General features: G+C 49.7%; 1 protein-coding gene across 1 annotated transcript; it reads right to left on the bottom strand.

The window, feature by feature from the left end:
* Positions 1-8,353: 8,353 nt before the first annotated feature.
* On the bottom strand, positions 8,354-20,693 carry Pck2 (phosphoenolpyruvate carboxykinase 2, mitochondrial). Its single transcript, XM_090345273.1, has 10 exons — positions 20,407-20,693; positions 16,308-16,556; positions 15,663-15,847; positions 15,374-15,577; positions 14,884-15,071; positions 14,466-14,628; positions 14,018-14,236; positions 10,185-10,322; positions 9,806-9,901; positions 8,354-8,996 (listed from the first exon to the last, which is right to left on the bottom strand). Exons 1-10 carry the CDS (start codon positions 20,433-20,435, stop codon positions 8,542-8,544), a joined length of 1,926 nt encoding a protein of 641 aa, XP_090201399.1. The 5' UTR covers positions 20,436-20,693; the 3' UTR covers positions 8,354-8,541.
* Between the last annotated feature and the right edge of the window lie 2,152 nt (positions 20,694-22,845).

The following is a 22,845-nucleotide window of genomic DNA, read 5'->3' as shown; positions in this document are numbered from 1 at the left end:
AGCCTCAGGACTCAGAGACCCCCTACGCCCCCCTCTCAGCCAATCAGAGTGTTTTCTTGAGAGTGCCGGCATTAGCGACAGCCAATGACGCTAGAATTTGGCCTAACACCCACTCCTTTGCCTCACGCCCACGTGGGGTGCCGGGAGTGTGTACACAAGGAAAGAGGAAGCTGATAGGCACCTCCCCCTACAGTTACCCACCAGCCAAGAGCGGTTTCAGGACGCGTAAGGGCGCAAGGCCTTGTTTACACCGACTGCCGCTTCAGCCGCGGCCAACCATAACCACTCCTCCGTCACGAGCCTCGTCGTCACTCATCTCCCGGCTTCCGGGCCGGCGGGCTGGCGACGTCACGCGGCGCTGCTGGTGGTCCCGCCCCCTTAGCCCTCTGACTGGATAGCTGAGCCCACTGATTGACAGGTGGGCGGGAGGAAGTGCGGGAAGGACTTGCGGGCCGGAGAAAGAGCTCGTCCCCGGAGGGTGAACTAAGCGGAACTGTCAGCTTCCTAGCTAGGGCAGCATGATGGCTGCGAGGCGAGGAAGTATTTTAGCCAGAGCCTACAGTTTGCTTTGGATCACTTAAGACTTTGTGGCCTTGAACTCGGTGGACCTGGCCCACAGGGCAGACGGCTCTGCGTCACAGATGGAGACTTGAGTCTCCATAGTCACCCTCTGTGTTTAGCCTGTGGAAGCCTTTTTCTTGTGGGGGTCTTTGTAGACCATCCCTTACATACGCTTCCCCGTTTAGACGATCCCTAGCTCCCCTGCACGGTCTTTGCAGACGCTCCCTAGCACGCCCGTCCACTCCTCTAACCCCTTCGGAGGCTCCACTTCCTTTAGACGCTCCGCTGCATCTCCGGGATTTGCCGACCTTCCCTAAACCCTGGGTTCCGGCCTTCCGCCCGGGGCGGCGCGGCCTCCGCGGGCTCCATCCGCGGCGCTGGCGGGTTTAAGAGTAACCGAGCGGAGTTCAAGGACCCGGCCGGCGCGCCCCCGGCTCCTCGTCCGGGCTGGGGGGCGTGGCTGTGCCGGGTGGATGCCCAGCCCCCCAGGATCCGCCCACCTGTCCCGGCTCCCGGAGAAGCGCTGGGATCCCCCCGAGGGGCCGGGGCTCCGGGTCCCCGAACTGCAGACCCCGGATCCCGGCGGGGTCCCTTCCCCCCGGGAGGACGAGGGGAAGGTCGGCCTGGCGATCCGCCCCACTCCGAGGGGCCTGGGCTCCGGGTCCCCGGACTGCAGACCCCGGATCCCGGCGGGGTCCCTTCCCCCCGGGAGGACGAGGGGAAGGTCGGCCTGGCGATCCGCCCCACTCCGAGGGGCCTGGGCTCCGGGTCCCCGGACTGCAGACCCCGGATCCCGGCGGGGTCCCTTCCCCCCGGGAGGACGAGGGGAAGGTCGGCCAGGCGATCCGCCCCACTCCGAGGGGCCTGGGCTCCGGGTCCCCGGACTCGAGATCCCGGGCCCCGGCCCCTGGCCCAGCCCGGCCACACTCGCGTGCGCTCCCGTCCGGAGCTCCGGGCCCTGGATCCCGACCCTCGGACCCCGGATCCCGACCCTCGGACCCCGGCGCTCCAGCCGGGAGCGCACGCGGCCGTGGCCGGGCTGGGGCTGAGGCCCGGGGTCCGGCATCGCTCTGCTTTTTCGAGCAGGGCTCTGCACTTGTCTCAGGCTTGCTTTCACGTTCTGCCGCGGGCACCGTGAGATGCAGCTTTTGCTGAGCTCCACTCACCGTGCAGGCAGCCCGGATCCTTAACACTTACCCAGACCATTATTTCGTAATTTGGGGTTATCCATCCTGGAACATTCTGGAATCTTTTATTTTTTTTGCCAGTCCTGGGCTTGAGCTCAGGGCCTGAGCATTGTCCTTGGACTTTCTCAAGGCTAGAGCTCTACCACTTGAGCCTCAGCATCATTTCCAGCTTTTTTCTATGTATGTGGTACCGAGGAATTGAACCTGGGTCTTCGTGTATGCTAGGCAAGCACTTTAACCACTAGGCCAAACTCCCCATCCTCTGGGATCTATATTTTAGTTTAGGGGGGGATGGGGGGGGTCATGGGGCTTAAACTCTGCCTGGGCACTGTCCCTGAGCTCTTTAGCTCAAGGCTACCGCCTACCCCTTGAGCCAGGACCCCACTTCCCGTTTTTCTAGTGAATAGAAATAATAAAGAATTCACTAGTGGTTCACTGTTAACTCACACCTTTGGTTCTGGCTTCATGTGCATGGGGGGGAGATGGGTGCATGTTTTTCTTTTTTTAATCCAGTGTTTTGTATTTCTGCCAATCAAATATGCCCATGAATACCTTGCTATTTCCTTTCAGTATTTATCTGCTCCCTTCCACACAGTCTAGCACTTTTACCCAGTAGTGCCATTTCCAGTAGTGTCTCAAGTGGCAGAGTGCTGGCCTTGTAAGCACTCAGCCCCTAAATAATTAAATCCCCAGCCTGCCCCCCCCAAATTGCCAAATGGGCTTGTGGTGTCTTACACTTATAAGCCTAGATATTTAGGAAGAGCCTGAGGAGGATCGAGGTTCAAAGCTAGACCAGGCAGAAACCTCTGTGAGACTGCATCTCCAAATAACCAGGAAATGCCAAACTGGAGAAATAGCTTAAGTGGTAAAGTGCCAGTTGGCCAGGAATGAGACACACACACACACACAGAGTGCAATGAGTTCAGGCAATGTTAATGAGCTGGGCAGGTGGCTCATAACTGCAATCCTAGCTACTCAGGAGACTGAGATCTGAGGACTAGTTCAAAGCCAGCCTGGGCAGGAAAAGCCATGAGACTTTTTTCACTAACCACTAAAAAGCTAGAAGTGGAGCTTGGCTCAAGTGGTAGAACACTAGCCATGAGGAAAAAAAAAAACCAAAAACAATTCATGTTCTGCATGAAACTGGGATTTAGACCCTAGGCCCAAAAGCTGGGAGTCCTGTTAGGACCAGTCACTTGTTTTCATGTGCCAAATGAAGAGATAGGCAAAGGGCAGATAAGAGAAGGGCGGCCTTGGGAAGCCAGTTCTTTGCTGTCTCTAGAGGTGCAGATATTGGCCTCAGATTAAATAAGGAAAATTGGGAGCAAGGTATGTGCAGGAGTAGCTTAAACAGTTCCAAATCACAAGTAGGGCCTGGTTGACCAAGAGCTGTCTTGGAAAGACAACAAAAAAGTTGCCTTTTGCGGGCCAGGAGTGTAGCCTAGTGGCAGAGTGCTTGCCTAGCATGCATGAAGCCCTGCGTTCCATTCCTAGCTACCATATACACAGACAAAGCTGGAAGTAGTGCTGTGGCTCAAGTGGTAGAGTGCTAGTCTTGGGTAAAATGTGTCCAAGGACAGTGTCTAGGCCCGGAGTTCAAGCCCCAGGACTGGCAATAAATAAATAAGTAAATAAAGTTGCCTTTTGTTACAAGATGAATCTGGTCTTACTGGAGCCCAAGGTCATTACAAAAGAACTTCAGGAGGGAATAGTTTAGACCAAAGGACTCAGACTGTGTGTGTGTGTGTATGTAACAGCAAGATTCCCTGGGTTAACTTAAGTCTGCAAAAGCATTTTAAGTTACCTCATATTCATAGCAATTATAATAGTGGAATACTGGAAAGAAAAATTTAAATATACTTCAATATGGGATTGGTTATAAATTGTGACCCACACAGAGCAGACATGGACATACTAGGTACCCATTAAAAGGATGTAGTGGCTGAGAACATGACTTAGTGTAGAGTACTTGCCCCGCACGTACTAGCAGTTCTGAGTTCAGATATTTTTCAGTGCTGGACATAAAACTTAGTGCTTCACCTAGGCAACTGTCTCTTGCTAAACTATATTCTCAGCCTGTTGATTACTTTTTTGGGCGGGGGTCAGTCCTGAACTCAGGGTCTGGGTACTATACTTGGGTTTTCTCAAGGCTTGAGCCACAGCACAACTTCCGGCTTTTTTTTTTCTTGTCAGTCGTGGGGCTTGAACTCTGGGGTTGGGCACTGTTGCTGAGCTCTTCAGCTCAAGGCTAACCGCTCTACCCCTGGAGCCACAGCGCTACTTCCTCCGATTTTCTAGTGGTTAATTGAAGATAAGAGTCTCACAGACTTTAGTGTCCGGGACTGGCTTTGAACCCTGATCCTCAGATCTCAGCCTCCTGAATAGCTAGGATTACAGGCGTGAGCCACTGTGCCTAGCACTTCTGGCTTTTTCTATGTATGTGGTACCAAGGAATCACTCAAGTGTTCATGCATGCTAGGCAAAGCACTCTATCACTAGGCCAAACTCCCAGCCCTTGATATTAATATATATATATATATATATACACATACATATATATGACTGTGTTGCTGGGCGGTGGCTCAATGCCTGTAATCCTAGTTACTTAGGAGGTTGATATCTGAGAATCAAGGTTCAAAGCCAGCCCCGGCATAAAAGGAGCTGAGACTCTTATCTCCAATTAACCTCTAGAAAATGGGAAGTGGGGCTGTGGCTCAAGGTAGCCTTGAGCTAAAGAACTCAGGGACAGCGCCGAGTTCAAGCCCTATGACAAAAAAACAAAACACACTTAAGCACTTAGAGCTTGCTAAACAGGGGCTCTACCATTGGAGCTATACATATATCTTTAGTCTTTAAAAGTGAATTTTTTTTCCCAGCTCTGGGCCTTGAACTCAGGGCCTGAGTACTGTCCTTGGGCTTTTTTCCTCAAGGCTAGTGCTCTACCACTTGAGCCACAGCGCCACTTCCAGCTTTTCTATATATGTGGTACCGAGGAATTGAACCCGGGTCTCTGTGCATGCTAGGCAAGCATTCTAGTACTAGGCCAAACTCCCGGCCCTTTAAAAGTGAATTTTAAGGGGGAGAAATGAGAGGAGTTATGGAGAGGTTGAATCTGATCAAGGTACATTGTATGCACATGTCAGACTAACTCCCCTTGCACAGCTAATCGATGCTAATAAAAACGAGGGAAAAGCTGGTGGCTCACTCCTGTAATTTCAGCTATTTAGGAGGCTGAGATCTGAGGATTGTGGTTCAAAGCCAGCCTGGGCATTAAAGTCTTTGAGATTCATCACCAATTAACCACTAGAAAACTAGAAGTGGTACTGTGGGGCAAAGTCGTAGAGCACTAGTCTTGAGCTTAAGAGCTCAGGGACAGCATCGGGGCCCAGAGTTCAAGCTCTTCCGCCTACCTCCCCCAGAAAAAGAGGGGCCATGAAGACCTGGGTTCAATTCTTTGGTATCACATACATAGGAAAAAGCCAGAAGTGGTGCTGTGGCTCTCAAGTGGTAGAGCTCCAGCCTTGAGAAAACCCAAAGACCACTGTCAGACCCTGAGCCCAAGCCCAGGACAAAAAAAAAAAAAGAGGGAAAAAGTATTTTCAACCTATGCACTTGATCATATCACTTGTTTCCTATAGTATTTCTTTAGAATCTACCTATCTATCTACCTACCTACCTATCTATCTATCTATCTATCTATCTATCTATCTATCTATCTATCTATTAGAGCTATTATGTGTCTATTGAAATAAAATGACAAAAAAAAAATAACCAACTAAAATCACTTAGATACACCATTGGCTTTTCCTCTGTGTATATGTGTGTGTGCTGGTACTGGGACTTGAACTCAGTGTCTGGGCTCACTGTTCCTTAGCTTTTCTGCTCAAAGCTAGTGCTCATGTTAACTTTTTCCCCCTGTTAATTGGAAACTCATGGACTTCCTTGCTGGGGTAGGCTCAGATCTCAGCCTCCTGAATAGCTAGAATTACAGGGGTGAGCTACTAAAGCCTCACTGGCCTTCCCTTTCTAGATTTTTGAAGAATGACATGTTGCTTTGTGCGCTTGTAAAGTGCTTTGGGTTTGGGAAGCCTCCACATGCCTGAGTTACACTTAAAGTCACTTGTAGCCACAGAGAGATTTTCTACATTTGGCACCTATTTTAGAACCACTTGCAATTCATAAGTGAATGTCAGCCTGTTTAGTGTTCTTGAGCATCTCCACTAGAGGGCGGCATAGTGGGCTGGAAAGAAGTTTGGCTGACCTTGTCGAGCCTCTCCTATTGCAGTCTTGAGCCTTGTCACTCAGAGCTCCTTAGAGCACATGAACAACTTGAAGAGAAAGTTTAGTCTTTCGAGGTGAATTATATTCATATGTGTTTATATGTTGTTTTCTTGCAGCAATACCTGCATCATTAAAAGGGGAGAAATAGGGTAATTTTCCCAGGGATTTTTCTTTTTTTGGTCAGTTGTGGGGTTTGAACTTTGGGCCTAGGCCCTGTCCCTAAGCTCTTCTGCTCAAAGCTGCCGCTCTACCACTTGAGCCACAGCACCACTTCCTGTTTTCTAGTGATTAATTGGAGATAAGAGTCTCTGGACTTTAGAGCTCGGGCTGGGCACTGTGAACTGACATCCTCAGATCTCATACTCCTGAATACCTAGGATTATAGGCATGAGCCACCAGTGCTCAGCATTCCAGGGATTATTTATGTATTTATTTTGTTGGGTCTAGGGCTTGAACTCAGGGCCTAGGCACTGCTCCTGAGGTTTTGTGCTGAGGGCCCTATCACTTGTAGCCATAGCTCCATTTATGGTTTTATGGCTTAATTGGAGATAAAAGTCTAATATAGAGTTTTCTGTCCTGGCACTTAAGAGCTGAGCTTCCATAGTTAAAGGTGGGAACAGTTTGAAGATTAACCAAGATAATTTAATACACAATAAATGTTTAAATTCAGTAGTTCGTAGTAGTGTATATGCACGTGCACGTGCAGGTGTATAATTAGTTGGTTACCTTTTTTTTTTTTTAAGGTCGTGGGACATGAACTCTGGGCCTAGGCATTGTCCCTGAACTCTTCTGCTCAAGGCTACTGCCATACCCCCTGAGCCACTGACACATGCCCCAAAGCATTATTTTGAAGATGAATGAAAGGAAACATTTTAAACAGTGTTGGACCCAGTGGCTCGCACCTGTAATCTTAGCTACTCAGGAGGCTAAGATGTGAGGATCTTGGTTCAAATCCAGCCTGGGCACTAAAGACCACAAGACTCTTATCTCTACTTAACCACTAGAAAGCCTGAAATGGCTCAAGGGTAGGGCAATAGCCTTGAGCTGAACAGCTCAGGGACAGTGCCCAGGCCCAGAGTCCAACCCCCATAACTAACAAAAAAATTAATTTTAATTTATTTTTCTATTAGCTTTAAGTAACTGTACAAAGTTGCCACTTTCAACATGTCAATTTGCATCTTGATCGGTTTCATACTTCCATCATTCCAAACCTCTATCTAAACCAACCTCACTCATCCCCTCCACGTCTATTAAGTTAGATATAGCTTAAAAAACTATTATATTGGGGTTGGGAGTTTGGCCTAGTGGTAGAATGCTTGCCTAACATGCACAAAGATCCGGGTTTGATTCCTTGGTACCACATACATAGAAAAAAGCTGGAGGGCTGGGAATTTGGCCTAGTGGTAGAGTACTTGCTTAGCATGCACGAAGACCCAGGTTCGATTCCTCGGTACCACATCCATAGAAAAAGTCGTAAATGGTGTTGTGGCTTATGTGGTAGAGCTCTAGCCTTGAAAGAGTCCAAGGACAGTGCTCACACCCTGAGTTCAAGCCCAAGAACTGGCAAAAAAAAAAAATTAAACAGTGATCCTCAGATCTCAGCCTCCTGAGTAGTTAGGATTATAGGCTCCCAGACTTTTTTACTTCAGTTATTTTTAAAATAGAATCTTGTGTTTTTTGCCTAGGTCAACTTAGACTTGATCCTTCTATTTATGCCTCTTTTCTTTTCTTTTTTTTTTTAATGCTTATACTAAAACTTGAACTCAAGTATTTTCTGACTTAATACTGAGTACATTTTTATAAACATTGTATGACCCACAGTTTGGAAAGGAGAAAAGTCTTGAGAATTAACAATGGAACCAGTTGTACTGGAGAATGGGATTGCAGAAGCTTCTGCATATCTGCATGGAACATTAAGAGTGTTGCCCTAGCTGAGTGCCAGTTGCTCATGCCTGTTCTACTCAGGAGACTGAGATCTGAGGATTCCAGTTGAAAGCCAGCCTACATAGACAAATCCAAGAGACTCATCTTCTGTTAATTAGCAAAAAGCCAGCAGCAGAGTTGTGGCTCAAATAGAAGGGCATTCACCTTGAATGAAAAAGCTAAGGAACAGCACCCAGGCCCTAAGTTCAAGCCCCAGAACAGGCATATAGGTACACACACACACACACACACACACACACACACACACACACACACACACACACACACAGAGTTTTAGCACTGTACTGAGTTGTTTGCTGAAGCTGCCCCCTTTTTAAGACAGCTGGTGAGACCACTGGAAAAGCCTATAAGGATGGACGGGAAATAAAACAGCACAAATGTTGTATAAAATAAGCGATTATCTCTTATTATTCAACAGTGTGTGGGGAAGGGCTATGGTCTGCTCTCATGGCACTCGGGTATTAGTTAATAATAATTGCCCACATTTCCTGTAAGCCTAGAGGTTCCCTGGATCTCAGATGCCATCTTAGATGCCATCTGTGCTGGCTTGCTAGTTTGGAGTCGCAGGTTACATTCTGCCTACACGTCTCTCTAGGGCCTCCAGCTCAGCCAGCACCTCTTTGGGAAGGTCCTGGTTCACCTGCTCTGTCAGGTAGCTCCGAATATCACGAACCTCCTGCTCCCAGAAGTCCTTGGGGACTGAGAAGAGCTGGGCAGTGTCGATGCCTTTGAGGCCACTGAGGTCTAGGGCTCCTTCCTTTGGTACCAGCCCAATAGGTGTCTCTCGGGCACTGTCCTGCCCCTCTAACCTCCTGCAGATCCAGTCTAGCACCCGAGCATTCTCCCCAAAGCCTGGCCACAGGAAGCGGCCTGCGTCATCACGCCGGAACCAGTTGACATGAAAGATGCGGGGCAGCCGAGCTCCCTGGTGTTCCTCCATGCTCAGCCAGTGTTCCAAGTAGTGTCCAAAATTGTAACCGAAAAAGGGCCGCATGGCAAATGGGTCATGCATGATGACCTTCCCTAAGATGGGGAGAAGGGTGGGTAGGGAATCTTCTTCTCTTTTTTTTTGGGGGGGGGTGTCAATCATGGGGCTTGAATTCTGGGCCTGGGTGCTGTCCTTGAGCTCTTCAGCTCAAGGCTAGCACTCTACCTCTTGAGCCACAGCACCTCTACCGGTTTTCTGGCTGTTAATTGAAGATAAGAGTCTCACAGGCTTTTGTACTCCTGCTGGCTTTGAACCCTGATCCTGGTGTAAGCCACCAGCATTCAGCTAGAATCTTCTTCCACTCTAGGGGTAGGGTATCCTGAATCCAGTGGGAGGAAGTTATGAAAAACAAACAGCTCTGGGATATCCTTAGGGACAGTGATGAGGAGGAAGGGGGTGGGGCTGCTGCTGATGTCAGAGATGGGCAAGAGGAAGGTCTGTTTCAGGAAGGCAGAAAGACCCAGCACTGGTGGACTGTACCTGTAATCCTACCTACTCAGGAGGCTGAGATCTGAGGACTGCAGTTCAAAGCCAGCCTAGGAAAGTATATGAGAGTCTTATCTCCAATGAACCACTGGAGGACCAGAAATGGAGTTGTGTTTTAAAGTGGTAGAGCACTAGCCTTCAAAGAAAAAGCTCAGGGATAGTGCCCAGGCCCTGAATTCAAGCCCCACAGAAGAAGGAGGAGGAGGGAGAGAAGGAGGAAGAGGAGGAGGAGGAGGAGGAGGAGGGGGAGGGGGAGGGGGAGGCGGAGGGGAGGGAGAGGGGGAGGGGGAGGGGGAAGGAGAGAAAAGTAGGTGGTATGGCCACATTGGTGTGGGGGAGAAATGGAATGTGAGCTCACCTTTGTGTTCAGCAGCAGCAGTGGACTCTGAGCGCATGGCACTACCCACGAACACTCCATGACGCCAGCTGAAGGCCTCATATACCAAAGGCACCCCTAGAACACCAAGGCACAGGGTCACATGCAGCCATTTCCTTTGGATCCTCATTCCTTCCCTCGGAGGATCTTGCTTCTCAGTCTTTCTCCCTTCCTTCACTTTCCTGTTTCCATAACTTATGTTTCCTTCCACGTTTGCATTCACCAGGAGGAGAACTCTGGAGAGAGACAGTTCAAGCTAGAGATCCAGGCTGAGTTTCCCCAGGCTTTCCGCAAGAGAGCAATGAGCCCTACATGAAGCGAGACCTTTGACCAGGAAGGCCCGAGCTCACTATGGGTTTACCTTTGGGTCTCCGGCCTCCAAAGATGATAGCATCAATGGGGACACCCTCGGGGGCTTCCCAGGCCGGGTCCATGATGGGGCATTGGCGAGCAGGTGCACAAAAGCGAGAGTTGGGATGGGCACAGGGCTCCTTGTCACCTGGTAGAGGAAATATAGATGCCACCACTTTTATACACACATGTATGCACAAACACTTATATGATATGATTTTGTTTTCCTCACTGGCCACCTCAACCTCACACGGTAAGAAGTAGGGGACAAAGGAATTAGAACACGATCAGGACTTGATCCATAATGGTGCTACCATTAAAAATCAAGAAAAGAATGGGCAAGGAATTGGTTTGGCAGGATATGAATGTGTATGTCAAGCTATGGACACTTGGTATTGACCAGAAGTCATGGGGAATGGAGAAAGAAAATATCATAAGGTTTTAAGTGTTCCCTTAGAAACTTTACATACAGAATTCTTTCTTTCTTTCCTTCTTTCTTTCTTTCTCTCTCTCTCTCTTTCTCTTTCTTTCTTTCTTTCTCTCTCTCTCTCTCTTTCTTTCTTTCTTTCTTTTTCTTTCTTTCTTTCTTTCTCAGTTGTGGGGCTTGAGCTCTAGGCCTGAACGCTGTCCCTGAGCTCTTCAGCTCAAGGCTATGGCTCTACCACTTGAGCCATAATGCCACTTCCGGTTTTCTGGTGGTTAATTGGAGATGAGAGTCTCAGACTTTAGTGCCCAGGCTGGCTTTGAACCATGATCCTTAGATCTCAGTCTTCTGAGTAGCTAGGATTACAGGTATGAGCCACCAGCACCAGGTACAGAATTATTTCTTAAACCTAAAACAGAGTGAGTGTCAGGTCAATATTTCTAGGGATCAATTTCCAGCAGCAAATTGAGCTATTTCCTGTTAGCAAATGCTGATGGGAATTTATTATTCCTTTTTCTTATGCTGGACCAGGGCTTCCACTCAGGGCCTGGGCACTGTCCCTTGGCTTTTTCACTCAAAGGTTGGCACAATACTACTTGAGCCACTGATTTCTGTTTGTGGAATGGAGATGAGTATTATGGATTTTCCTGCCCTGGCTAGCTTTGAACTGGGCTCCTCACATTTTAGCCTCCTGAGTAGCTAGAATTAAGGCAGGCCACCAGCGCCCAGGAGGAATGGATTTTTAAAGAAAATAGAGATTTAGTGATTTCCCTGAGCCTACTTGTATCCTAGTGGAATAGTAGTTAGGGCTGGAGGACTTTGAACAGGACTATAACCTCGGGTCCCACAGCATCCATGCCTTAAGCGTCCTGGAGAGGAGTTGGGGTGGAGTTATGGCATATGTGTGAAGCTGTGACTATGAGAGCCCTGAATGTACGCATGGATGTTTCTGGTCTGATTGAGAGGCAGGGGAGGACGCAGAGGCAACACTCCTACTCTCACCCCCAGCTCCTATCTTCCGCCTCAGAGAAGAGCCATCTTTCAGCAGCACCAAACATAGGATCCTAGCGCAGTTTATTTATTGCTCTGGGAAGTGACGCTGGGTCCAAGATGCCCTAATTATACTTCTGAATTCTGAGATGATGAAAGGGTTGGGGAACCAGCCTGTGAGGAAAGATTAAAGTCTCTCGGATTTCTCAGTTGGGTAGGAAGGCTGTAAGGAGCTTAATAATGGTGTTGGGGGAAAAATGAAGATGATTAGATGAACAGGGTGACTGCCAGGCCAGCCTGACAAACTAAATTTCAGGCTTCAGTGGCCACAGGCCATCCTCCCCCGCCATGCTTTCTTTGCTCCCACCCCTTGGTTTCTGGATTTTGGGGGCACAAGTGATGGACCAAAATGCAATGCTGGAGGAAGGGGTGGGGCTTCAAGGCCCCGCAGTAATGAAAGGGTTGAAAATCAGCTTTGGGAAAGAGTAAGACGCTAGTCTGATTAGTGTGGAAGAAGGGATTGGGATATTGGCGTTGGAGGGACAGGGAGAGGTTGAGGGACAAAATACCGGCCTCTAGCAGTGGCTATAATTATAATGTATGGGAGACAAGGTAGCCAAAGGATGATTGGACAGAGGAAGAGGCAGGCTTCCTCCTTTCCTAATGGGTCAAATGTTATTGTGCACCCGCACGTGTGTGTGTGTGTGTGTGTGTGTGTGTGTGTGTGTGTGTTTGTATGTGTTTGTGTGTATACAGGTTTGAACTCAGGGCCTGGTGCTTTTATTTGGCTTTTCACACAAGGATGGCACTCTATCACTTGAACCATACCTCCACTTAGGGCTTTTTGCTGGTTAATTGGAGTTAAGAGTCTCTTTTCTGCCCCAGCTGGCTTTGAACCTTGATCCTCAGATCTCTTCCTCCTGAATAGGGAGGATTACAGATATGAGCCACCAGTACTGGCTCCATTGTATTTTGAGTATAGTAACAAGTTTCAAAAGTCTTTCCTCGGGGGGCCGGGAGTTTGGCCTAATGGTAGAGTGCTTGCCTAGCATGCACAAAGACCCGGGTTCAATTCCTTGGTACCCCACATACATAGCACCAGAAGTGGTGCTGAGGCTCAAGTGGTAGAGCTCTAGCCTTGAGAAAGCCCAAGGACATTGCTCAAGCCCTGAGCCCAAGCCCAGGACTGGCAAAAAAAAAAAAAAGGTCTTTCCTCGGGCCGGGAGTTTGGCTTGCCTAGCATGCATGAAGACCCGGGTTCGATTCCTCGGTACCACATACATAGAAAAAAGCCAGAAGTGGTGCTGAGGCTCAAGTGGTAGAGCTCTAGCCTTGAGAAAGTCCAAGGACAGTGCTCAGGCCCTGAGCTCAAGCCCAGGACTGGCACAAAAAAAAAAAAAAAAAAAAAGTCTTTCCTCTGGGCTGGGAGTTTAGCCTAGTGGTAGAGTGCTTGCCTAGCATGCATGAAGACCTGGGTTCCAATCCTTGGTACCATATTCATAGAAAAAAAGCCGAAAGTGGTGCTGAGGCTCAAGTGGTAGAGCTCTAGCCTTGAGAAAGTCCAAGAACAGTGCTCAGGCCCTGAGTTCAAACCCAGGACTGGCAAAAAAAGTGTCTTTCCTCTGTCAGGCTCGGTGGCACATGCCTGTAAATCCTAGCTACTTAGGAGGCTGAGATCTGAGGATCAAGGTTCAAAGCCAGCCTGGGCACTAAAGTCCATGAGACTCTTATCTCCAATTAATCACTAGAAAACCAGAAGTGGGGCTGTGTCTCAAGGAGTAAGGAGGTAGCTTTGAGCTGAAGAGCTCAGGGACAATGCCCAGGCACAGAGGTAGGGTGGTAGCCTTGAGCTGAAGAGCTCAGGGTCAGTGCCAGGCCCAGAGTTCAATCCCCACAACAGACAAAAAAAAGTTTTTCCTCAGGGATGGGAGTTTGGCCTAGTGGTAGAATGCTTGCCTAGCATACATGAAGTCCTGGGTTGGATTCCTTGGCACCACATACATAGAAAAAGCCAGCAGTGGTACTGTGGCTCAAGTGGTAGAGCTCTAGCCTTGAGAAAGCCCAAGGACAGTGCTCAGGCCCTGAGTTTAAGCCCCAGGACTGGAAAAAAGTCTTTCTTCTTCCTTTTTTCTAAATTCAGCTTATAGTTATTATTTTGTATCTGCTATATGTTCAATAGTGTGCTAATCCCCCCTTAATGTATGTTTAATTTAGCCCTCCAATAATCTTTGAGAAGCCTATTATAATAATCCTGTGACAACTAGTGAAAAAAACAGAAGGTTAAGTAATTCTAAACATGCAGACCAATGATCAGTAGAGCCCGTGCCTCCCAAAGGCCCAGAAATTGGCTAGGGGTTGTGGAGAAGGCTCTTTTCATCATTTACATACTAAGGCCAGGGGCCAGTGTCACAAATTCCTCACCCACATACCGGGTTTCCAGGGTTTGCCCAGCCAGGAGGTCACAGTGACGCCAGGTGGAAGAGGCTGGTCAATGCCTTCCCAGTACACGCCACCATCGCTGGTCTCAGCCACATTGGTGAAAAGAGTATTGCTCTGGATTGTGGCCATGGCATTGGGGTTGGTGGTAGCAGAGGTGCCTGGGGCCACGCCAAAGAAACCATTCTCTGGATTGATGGCCCGCAGTCGACCTGGCAGGAAGAGAAATAAAGAAAGGAGGAACCAACTAGGAAAAGTTGAGATGTGTGATGGAGGTTGCAGCCCCTCCTCGGATCCTAGCTCTGGATCCTAGGTTTGACAGGGAAAGGTTCTTTATCTCTGGATGGCCAGGCTACTTGAGTATGGGGCAGGGTTCTCACCGACAGTGCTCACCAGGGATACTGGAGCCAAGATCAGAAGTGTGATCTGAGGAGCCCTTACCTTCACTGTCGAACCTCATCCAGGCGATGTCATCTCCTACACACTCGACTTTCCAGCCAGGCAATGTGGGCCGCATCATGGCCAGATTCGTCTTCCCACAGGCACTGGGGAAGGCAGCTGCCACGTAACGCTTCTTCCCTGCAGGGTTAGTGACGCCCAGGATCTGTGCATTGGGAGAGGGGACAAGAGGAGGTTAGCATGCTCTGCATGGGGAAGTATCAATGTTTATTCATGGAACAGGTGTATCACTCTGTCACCAGGCCTGAGGTAGCAGTGTTCATTGGTCTGGGGCCAAAGCCCCTGACATTCAGGCAGAGTCCCTGGTCCACCAGCCTGGCCCCTGGTAGGAAGGAGGTGAGGCTGAGGCACTGCCCCTGACCCATTTCCCACAACTGCCCAGTTCCTCACCAGGCCTCACCAGCATGTGTTCGGCCAGCCAGCCCTCATCCCTGGCCAGGCGAGAAGCGATGCGTAGCGCAAAGCATTTCTTGCCCAGCAAGGAGTTGCCACCGTAGCCGCTGCCAAAGGAGACGATCTCCCGCTGGTCTGGCACGTGGCCAATCAGGGTTTTCTCTGGGTTGCATGGCCACTGGCTTACTGGATCCCCTGGGGACAATGGAGTCATAGAACTGCTGGCAGTGCCATCAGCAAGTGGGACTGTCAGGGCTGGAAGGGTCAAGGATAAGGAGAGACATACAGATGGGCCAAAGCTCCTGGCTTCAGTACCCATCGGCTCTCATGCCTCTATGGAGACTGAGTTGTCTTCAATCTGTGCAAACTGCTCTTCAAAACCTGGACTTTTTCCCCCTGGGTCTTAAGGACTAGGAATTCACAGGGACAGGTTCTCAGGGTCTGGGGACTTGGGAGGATGTGGGGTTCCCCTCTGCCTGGAAAGTCATTGTGCTCACCTTGACCTGTCAGGGGTTGACCCACAGAGTGTAGACACCGGATGAAATCGCCATCTCCTAGGGTCTGAAGCACAGGAATGCCCAACCGGGTCATAATACGCATGCTTGCCACTACGTAGGCTGAGTCGGTGAGCTGCACCCCGATGCGTGACAGCGGGGAGCCCACAGGACCCATGCTGAATGGGAGCACGTACATGGTTCGGCCTGTGGAGGCAAAGTCACCTGGTGAAGAGTTCCAAACTCAGTTATACCTTCAGTGCCCCTGCCTCTGTGTCCCTGCCCTACCTACCCTGCATGCAGCCTGGAAACCTCTCATCCACTGCTCGTTGGAAATCAGCCGGGGACATCCAGTTGCCCAGTTGCCCACGGGCCCCGCCAGCCGGGAGGGGCACAGAGTCCCGCTGAGAAGGAGTTACAATCACAGTCTTGCTTTCTACTCGGGCCACGTCCTTGGGGTCTGTGCAGGCCAGCCAGCTGGGGGAGAGGAGATTGTCAGGAAACATGATAATCAGCAACAGGTCTCCTTCATCCTCAAATTCACTTTCCAAGGCCAACTTTGACTTCATGTCTTCGGTTGGCTTTACTTTTTCCTATCCAAACACATTTCCATCCCTTCCTCCAGGCTTTGTCTCATCTGAGGTGATTCCCCAAGGCTGTTCTTGGCAAATGCTCCCTAATTGGTAAGGGGAAAGAAAAAAAAAAAAAAAGAAGAAGAGGAACAATGCTCTTATTTATATTTGTGTCTTCTTCATTCTGTATGAAATTACCAACTAATTCTGGCTCTATAGACTGTTTGTCCCTGAGTTTTCTTTTCTTGGTCATCCCATTGGGATGGTTTAATTAGATTTCTTTTTTTCTCATTATATGGTTCTGTCTTAAAGAAATAGGCCAAGTAGTAGCCCCCAAATGAGTGGTGTCTGGGCTCAAGGCTTACCAGTTATCATACTTGGAGAGCTTTCGGATAAGGCCCTGGTGTTCCAACAAGGCAAGGATGGCAGTGTTCTCAGCCTCGGTCCCATCACAGATGTGGATGCTCTCAGGTCGGCACAGTCGGGCACTGCGCTCCACAAAGTCTCGAACTCCAGCAGGGAGCTGGCTCAAATCTCCACTAAGCACACGCAGGGTCTGGAGGCTGCGGCATGGTGACCAGTGGCAGAGGCTCAGCTTGTGCCAGCTAAGCCCGCTAGAGAAGAAAGAGGGAGGTAATGAGCCAGCTAGCTGTCATGGAGGGTAGATGAGTGCAGGCAGGGGAAGATGGGAAGTCTGTGCATCTGGGGAGCATGTTCAAGTATATCTGAGTGCAAAGCACCATGGAAAGCAGATTGGAGTTGGTTGGTGGGATGGGTTCAGATTGCACACAGCTTGTGGCCTTTTTAAGGTACAACATGGCTATTTCCCGGTTAGCAAGGGACAAATATAGACAGCATAAAGGCACACATCTGGTTGCAGAAATGCATAGGCAGACATCATAGTATTATTTCATATGTAGTCTATGCTTGTGTTTCACTAGTCCTCATCTTTGTTTAGAGTGGATGAGATCGGGACTAGGAGCGTGGCCTGCCTCGCATGCATGAAACCCTGAGTTCAATTCTTCCCATACCACATACACAAAAAAGCCAGCAAGTGGTGCTGTGGCTCAAATGATAGAGCATTAGCCTTCAGAAAGCCCAAGGACAGTGCTCAGGCCCTGAGTTCAAGCCCCAGGACTGGCAAAAAAGAAAAAAAAAGTAGAGTAGATGAGATTGATATGATACATCTCATTGTGATTTGATTTATCAATTGTTTATTAGTATAAATTAGTTCTACAGAGGATTTCACTGTGACATTTCCATACATACAGACAACAACCCTTTCTACCTCCCTCTTTAAAATACAACAACCACATTGTTCAACATTCACATACATGTACATACATGTACTTTACATCATCATTAACCCTCTATATTCTCTCCCTCCTCTCAATGATAACCCCACACTCCAAAAAAATCCTCTTTCATTCTCTTGTCATTTGTCATTCTTTTTTTTTTGGCCAATTCTGGGGCTTGAACTCAGGGCCAGACCACTGTCTGTGGGCTTCCTCAAGGCTACAGCTCTAAAACTTGAGTCACAGCACCATTTCCAACTTTTCTATGTATGTGGTATGGAGAAATTGAACCCAGGTCTTTGTGCATGCCAGGCAAGCACTCTATCCATAAGGCCAAACTTCCGGTCCTCATCATTCTTTTTCTTTAGGGTCTTTTATTGTAGCAAGGAGTTTTACTATGGTATTTCACATGTTCATTTTTAAATTTTAACATTTATTTATTGTTGTGCTGCTCCTGGGCATTGTCCCCGAGCTTTTTCTCCCCTCAAGGCTAGCACTCTATCACTTGAGCCACAGCTCCACTTTTGGCTTTTTAGTAGTTAATTGGAGATAAGTCTTACAGACTTTCATACACAGGTTGGGTTGATCCATGATCCTTGGATCTCAGCCTCTTGATTAGCTGGGATATCAGTTGTGAGCCATCAGTACCTAGCCTCATTTCTTATATTTTAGTCAAAAGGAAGAAAAGAAATGATCAGGTGCCCTGGCCCAAGTGCCAAGAAATAGTGTGCAAGTGAAAGAGCTGTGTGTGTCTGGTGTTTAAAGCTTTGTCAGTGTATTTTCCATTCTCAAGTAGTTTTTCTAACAGCTGTTATTTTTCTTTCCCAGTGTGAATGCTGTAAGACTGTGAAAGCCTCAAGCAAATATTCTAGCCTGTGTGATGGTGCAATCCTTTGCCAGCCCCAGTCCTGGGGCTTGAATTCAGGCCCTGAGCACTGTCCTTGCACTTTCTCAAAGCTAGAACTCTGCCACTTGAGCCACAGCACCACTTCTGGCTTTTTTCTATGTATGTGGTACCGAGGAATCGAATCTGGGTCTTTATGCATGTTAGGCAAGCACTCTACCACTAGGTCAAACTCCAGGCCCCTTGCCAGGTTTTTATGTTAAATTCTCATCAGAAATAGGTGGTTGGATATTGGGGGTACCAGAAAATTATAGTCCACCTGGGTTGCATGACTACATAAAATGTTTCCACTGGGTAGGAATTTTTCAGTTATGTGAAAGGCTGGACATTTGGAAATGAGTGTCTTTGGTTGGGGTTGATGATTCCCAGGGGGTCAGGGTCTCTGTATTGTTTATCTTAGCACCATCCTAGAAGAGAGAAGTGAGGTCTGCTCTGATTGGCTTCCACCAAGTACAATGACCCAGAAAGCAAAGGCTAAGAAAAGTTAACCTCTTCAAATATCAAAGCCTCACCTCCCAGAGACCTAAGCAGCCTGGCACAAGCTTATGCACTCCCAGGCTCTCTTTCCTGATGCCAGGTGTCTAAAGAGCTAGGTTGGGCTCACGCCTGTAATCTTAGCTACTCAGGAGGCTGAGATCTGAGGATGGCGATTCAAAGCCAGCCCAGGCACTAAAAAGTCTGTGAAACTTTAATCTCGAATTAATCACCAGTGAAAGGATTCAAGGGGTAGGGAGAGAGTCTTGAACTGAAGGGCTCAGGGACAGTGCCCAGGCCCAGAGTTCAAGTCCCACGACCAGGAAAAAAAAGGAACTGGCATACCATCAGAATGGAGGACACACAGACCAGAGGCTGTGCATAAGCTCAGGGAAGGATGTGCTATGGATGAGGGAGGGGCCTGCCTGGGATGGGCACTGGTATGGTTTCCAGCCATCAGGGCAGGCTAGTTGCCCATTCTGGTCCCATACACAGAGAAGACGGGCGTAGGAGAGTTTCTTTCCCCTGTGCATTAATTTAAAAGGCACAGTCTTTTCATTTTTTGTTGGTTGTGGGGCTTGAACTCTGGGCCTGGGCATTGTCCCTGAGCTCTCCAGCTCAAGGCTACCACCCCACCCCTTTAGCCACAGCGCCACTTCCAGTTTTCTGGTGGTTCATTAGAAATAAGTCTAAGGGACTTTCGGGCTTGGGCTGTCTTTGAACCGTGATCTGAGGATCACTGGGATTACAGGCGTGAGTGAATGGCACCCAGCAAAAGGCACAGTCTTGAGAGCTTCTCTTCCCCTGGAAGTTGGCTATAGTTATCTAATCACAATTTGGTTTCTGTTTTTGTTTGCTGGCTGTGGTTTTAAACTCAGGGCCGGGGGCTGGGAGCGATCACTGAGCCTCTTTGTAGCTCAAGGCTAGCTCTCTACCACTTGAGCCACAGTGCCGCTTCCTGTGGTTATCTGTTGCCACTGAGCTAAATCCCCAGCCCATGTGGTTATCTCTTGTGAGGCCCCCACATCCTCCTCTGGTCTTCCTAAGACCCTCTCCCTAGCTTCAAGAGCCCACTCACACAGGCTGTTAAGTGGGAGAGATAGATGGAGTCAGATCCGACTCAGGAACCAAAGCTGGGGAGAAGGGGGGTACAGGGCGAAGAGAGGAGGGAGGGCAGGCAGGGCGGGGCTGAGCTCCAGGCCTAGACAGGAAGAAGCCTGCCAAGTAGAACAGACTGCCACTGGGTCCCCTGCTCCCTCGCCCTCCCCCTTCCATCTTGCTCCCCTCCCTGCTCCTCCCCCTCCCGGTCCCTCAGGCAGCGCCGGGCTTCCCGCCAGGCTCCCGCTGGGGGAGGCGGGAATGGATGTTTACCTTCTACCTTCTTGAGGGCGCTCCGGGCTCGGGCCCCGGAGACTCCAAGCCCTGCGGCCCCACGACCCCACAGCTCCTCATAAGCCTGGGGGCGCCCACGGGGAGCCCGCCAGGGGTCCCAAAGAGCGAAGGCACCGGGCGTATTTGGAGACGCGGGGCCGAGCAAGAGGGGGAGGAAGTTCCGAGTGGCAGATGGGGACCGCGCGGGCAGACTAGCCCGGGGAGGGAGGGGTAGGGGCGGGCGGACACGAGGCGGCCGAGGGGCGACGGGCTCGGGAGGCACGCCGCACCCCGAGGCCAGGGCCGAGCATCAGTCACCCCGCCGGCCTCCTCCGGGGACGGGAGAGCCGGGGGAGGCAGCCCCGAGGGGGCGGGCACGGCGGGACGTGCGGGTGGGCCCCGGGCTGGGGGGTCACTCACCGCAGGCCGGGGCGGTACACAGCAGCCATGGCACGTGGGCTGGGGCTGCAGGGTGGCCACAGGAACCCGGCGCAGTCGGGGCGATAAGGAAGGAGAGTGGGGGAAGATGGGAGCGCAGCGGAGCGAGCGGGAGCGGAGGCTGGGCGGGAGGCGCTTAGAACGCAGGCGGGCGGGCGGGCGCGGGGCGGAACCTAGCCGCCTTTCCCCGCCCCGCTGCTAGGCTCCCCAGATCCCCAGGCCGCTGCGCCCCGGCCCAGGTCGGCCTGGCCGCGGCCCCAGCCCTACTTGGTACCGCAAAGCCCACCTCTCCCATTGGAGGCCGGAGTCCACGCAGGGCCCCGCCCACGCAGAGGCCACGCCCACGCAGAGGCCACGCCCAGGCCACGCCCAGGCCCCACCCCGCAACCTGCCACGCCGCGGGGCTCCTGATGTAACTTTGAGAGCTCTTGCTCCCAGGACATAGATGGCCACGACAGAAAGACACTGCGTGGCAAACAAGCTAGAAACGAGGCGGGGAGGCCAGGGGCGGGAGTCTACACATCTACAGGGTGAGAGATGGGAGTGTCCCGTATAGACCTTTCTGAGGACCAGACACTCCCATCCTCAGACTTTTCTGTTTTCTAGGATAAGAAAGGTCCTAAAAACCTTGCTTCTTTCCCTCCTACTCAGGGTTCACTTGAGTCACAGCACCACATCCGGCTTTGTCTGTGTATGTAGTACCAAGGAATGGAACCCCGGGCTTCCTGCATGCTAGGCGAGCACTCTACCCCTGGGCCACGCTGGCCAATTTGGTCCATTCTCTCTATTCTCCCTCTGAGGAACTCATTCCTTCTTACCCAGCCACTGTCATAAGCTCTCTGGAAATTTCCCCAGCCGTGTCTCCAGACACTTGGATAGGTATCTTCTCTGATAACGGGCAGTTCAACCTGGTGGGCATCTGCTCCACACCCTCTCCAGTTTCTTCTGGTAACAACACTCTGGGTTTCCTTTGGAAAAACATCTCTTGAATCTGTGGGGCCATGTGGATCTGACCTCACTCCTCTTGGGGGCAGGCTCTTAGCTTAGCCAGTTTGTGTGTTCCTCATGCTGGTCCAAAACGAGGTACATTTAGAGATGGGCGTTCGGAGATGGGCATCTGATTTTTCATCTGGAAGCTTTTTCTTTTTTCTTTTTTTGGTGGGTCATGGGGCTTGAACTGGGCCTAGGCACTGTCCCCAAGCTCTTCAGCTCAAGGCTTCCACTCTACCCTTGAGCCAAGCCCCACTTCCCATCTTCTAGAGGTTAACTGGAGAGTCTCAGGTCCTTCTGTGCCTGAGCTGGCTTTGAACCTTGATCCTCAGATCTTAGCCTCTTGAGTAGCTAGGATTACAGGAGTGAGCCACTCAGCCCAACCTCATCTGGAAACTTTTCTAGCATCTTTAGAAATGAGCTGTTTTCCTGCTGGGTTTGCTGATCTGATAAAGTATAAGCCTAAACTACAAAGCAGAAACTTACCTGAGACAGAACAGAGGAAAAGGAGAGCAATAGATTTTGTTTTTTGTTTTTTGTTCCTGCCAGTCTTGGTGCTTAAACTCAAGGCCTGAGCCCTGTCCTTAGGCTTTATCAAGACTAGAGCTCTACCATTGGAGCCATAGCACCACTTCTGACTTTTTCTGTGTATGTGGTACTAGGGAATTGAACCTGGGTCTTTGTGCATGCTAGGCAAGCACTCTACCACTAGGCTAAACTCCTGGTCGGAGCAATACATTTTTAAGTTATAGCAATTGATAAGTTTATTCTCTTCCCCAAGCTAATTTTAAGTAGGTTTCTGCCACTTACTATTAGCCCACTTAAAATTAGCTTGAGGAAGAAAATAAACTTTAATTTTTTAATTTTTTTATTGGCGTACATTAATTGTACAAGGAGTTTCATGGTGCTGTTTTCATACATGCATGCAATGCATCCCTGAGCAAACTCAATCTCCTCTATCACTCTCTCTTATTTCCTCCCCCTTCTTAAAACAATTTCAGTAGATTTTTTTTTTGTTCTGAAATAGAAATTATTTTGATTCAAACAATTTTCAGAGTTCGGTGCTGTAACAGCCAGAGAGCTGGCCTCCAGCTGTGGGCTCGAATTGAGTCTCTAACTCTTCCCATCTAGGCTTCAGCCTTCACTCAACTATCTAATTTTGGATACAGCTAGGCCCTGTATCCAGCCTCTCTTCATACTCATTCTACTGCCAACAGTTGCCTCTTGGCCACTCTTTTAGGCTTAAAGTCATGCACATGGTGGCACATGGTTGGCCTGTCTGTAATTCTGCACCTGCTCCCATAATGTTTTTGGTTTTGGTGCTCATACCAAGGCTTGAACTTAGGGCCTGGGGCTCTCACTTGGATTTTTTCCCACCCAAGGCTGATACTCTACCATTTGACCTACATCCCTCCACTCTGGGCTTTTTTT

Source organism: Megascapheus bottae, chromosome 14, assembly GCF_031878675.1.
Source record: "Megascapheus bottae isolate mThoBot1 chromosome 14, mThoBot2.hap1, whole genome shotgun sequence".
Lineage (NCBI taxonomy): Eukaryota > Metazoa > Chordata > Mammalia > Rodentia > Geomyidae > Megascapheus > Megascapheus bottae.
Note: the sequence above shows the minus strand (reverse complement) of the source record. Positions and strands in the feature narration are given on the sequence as shown.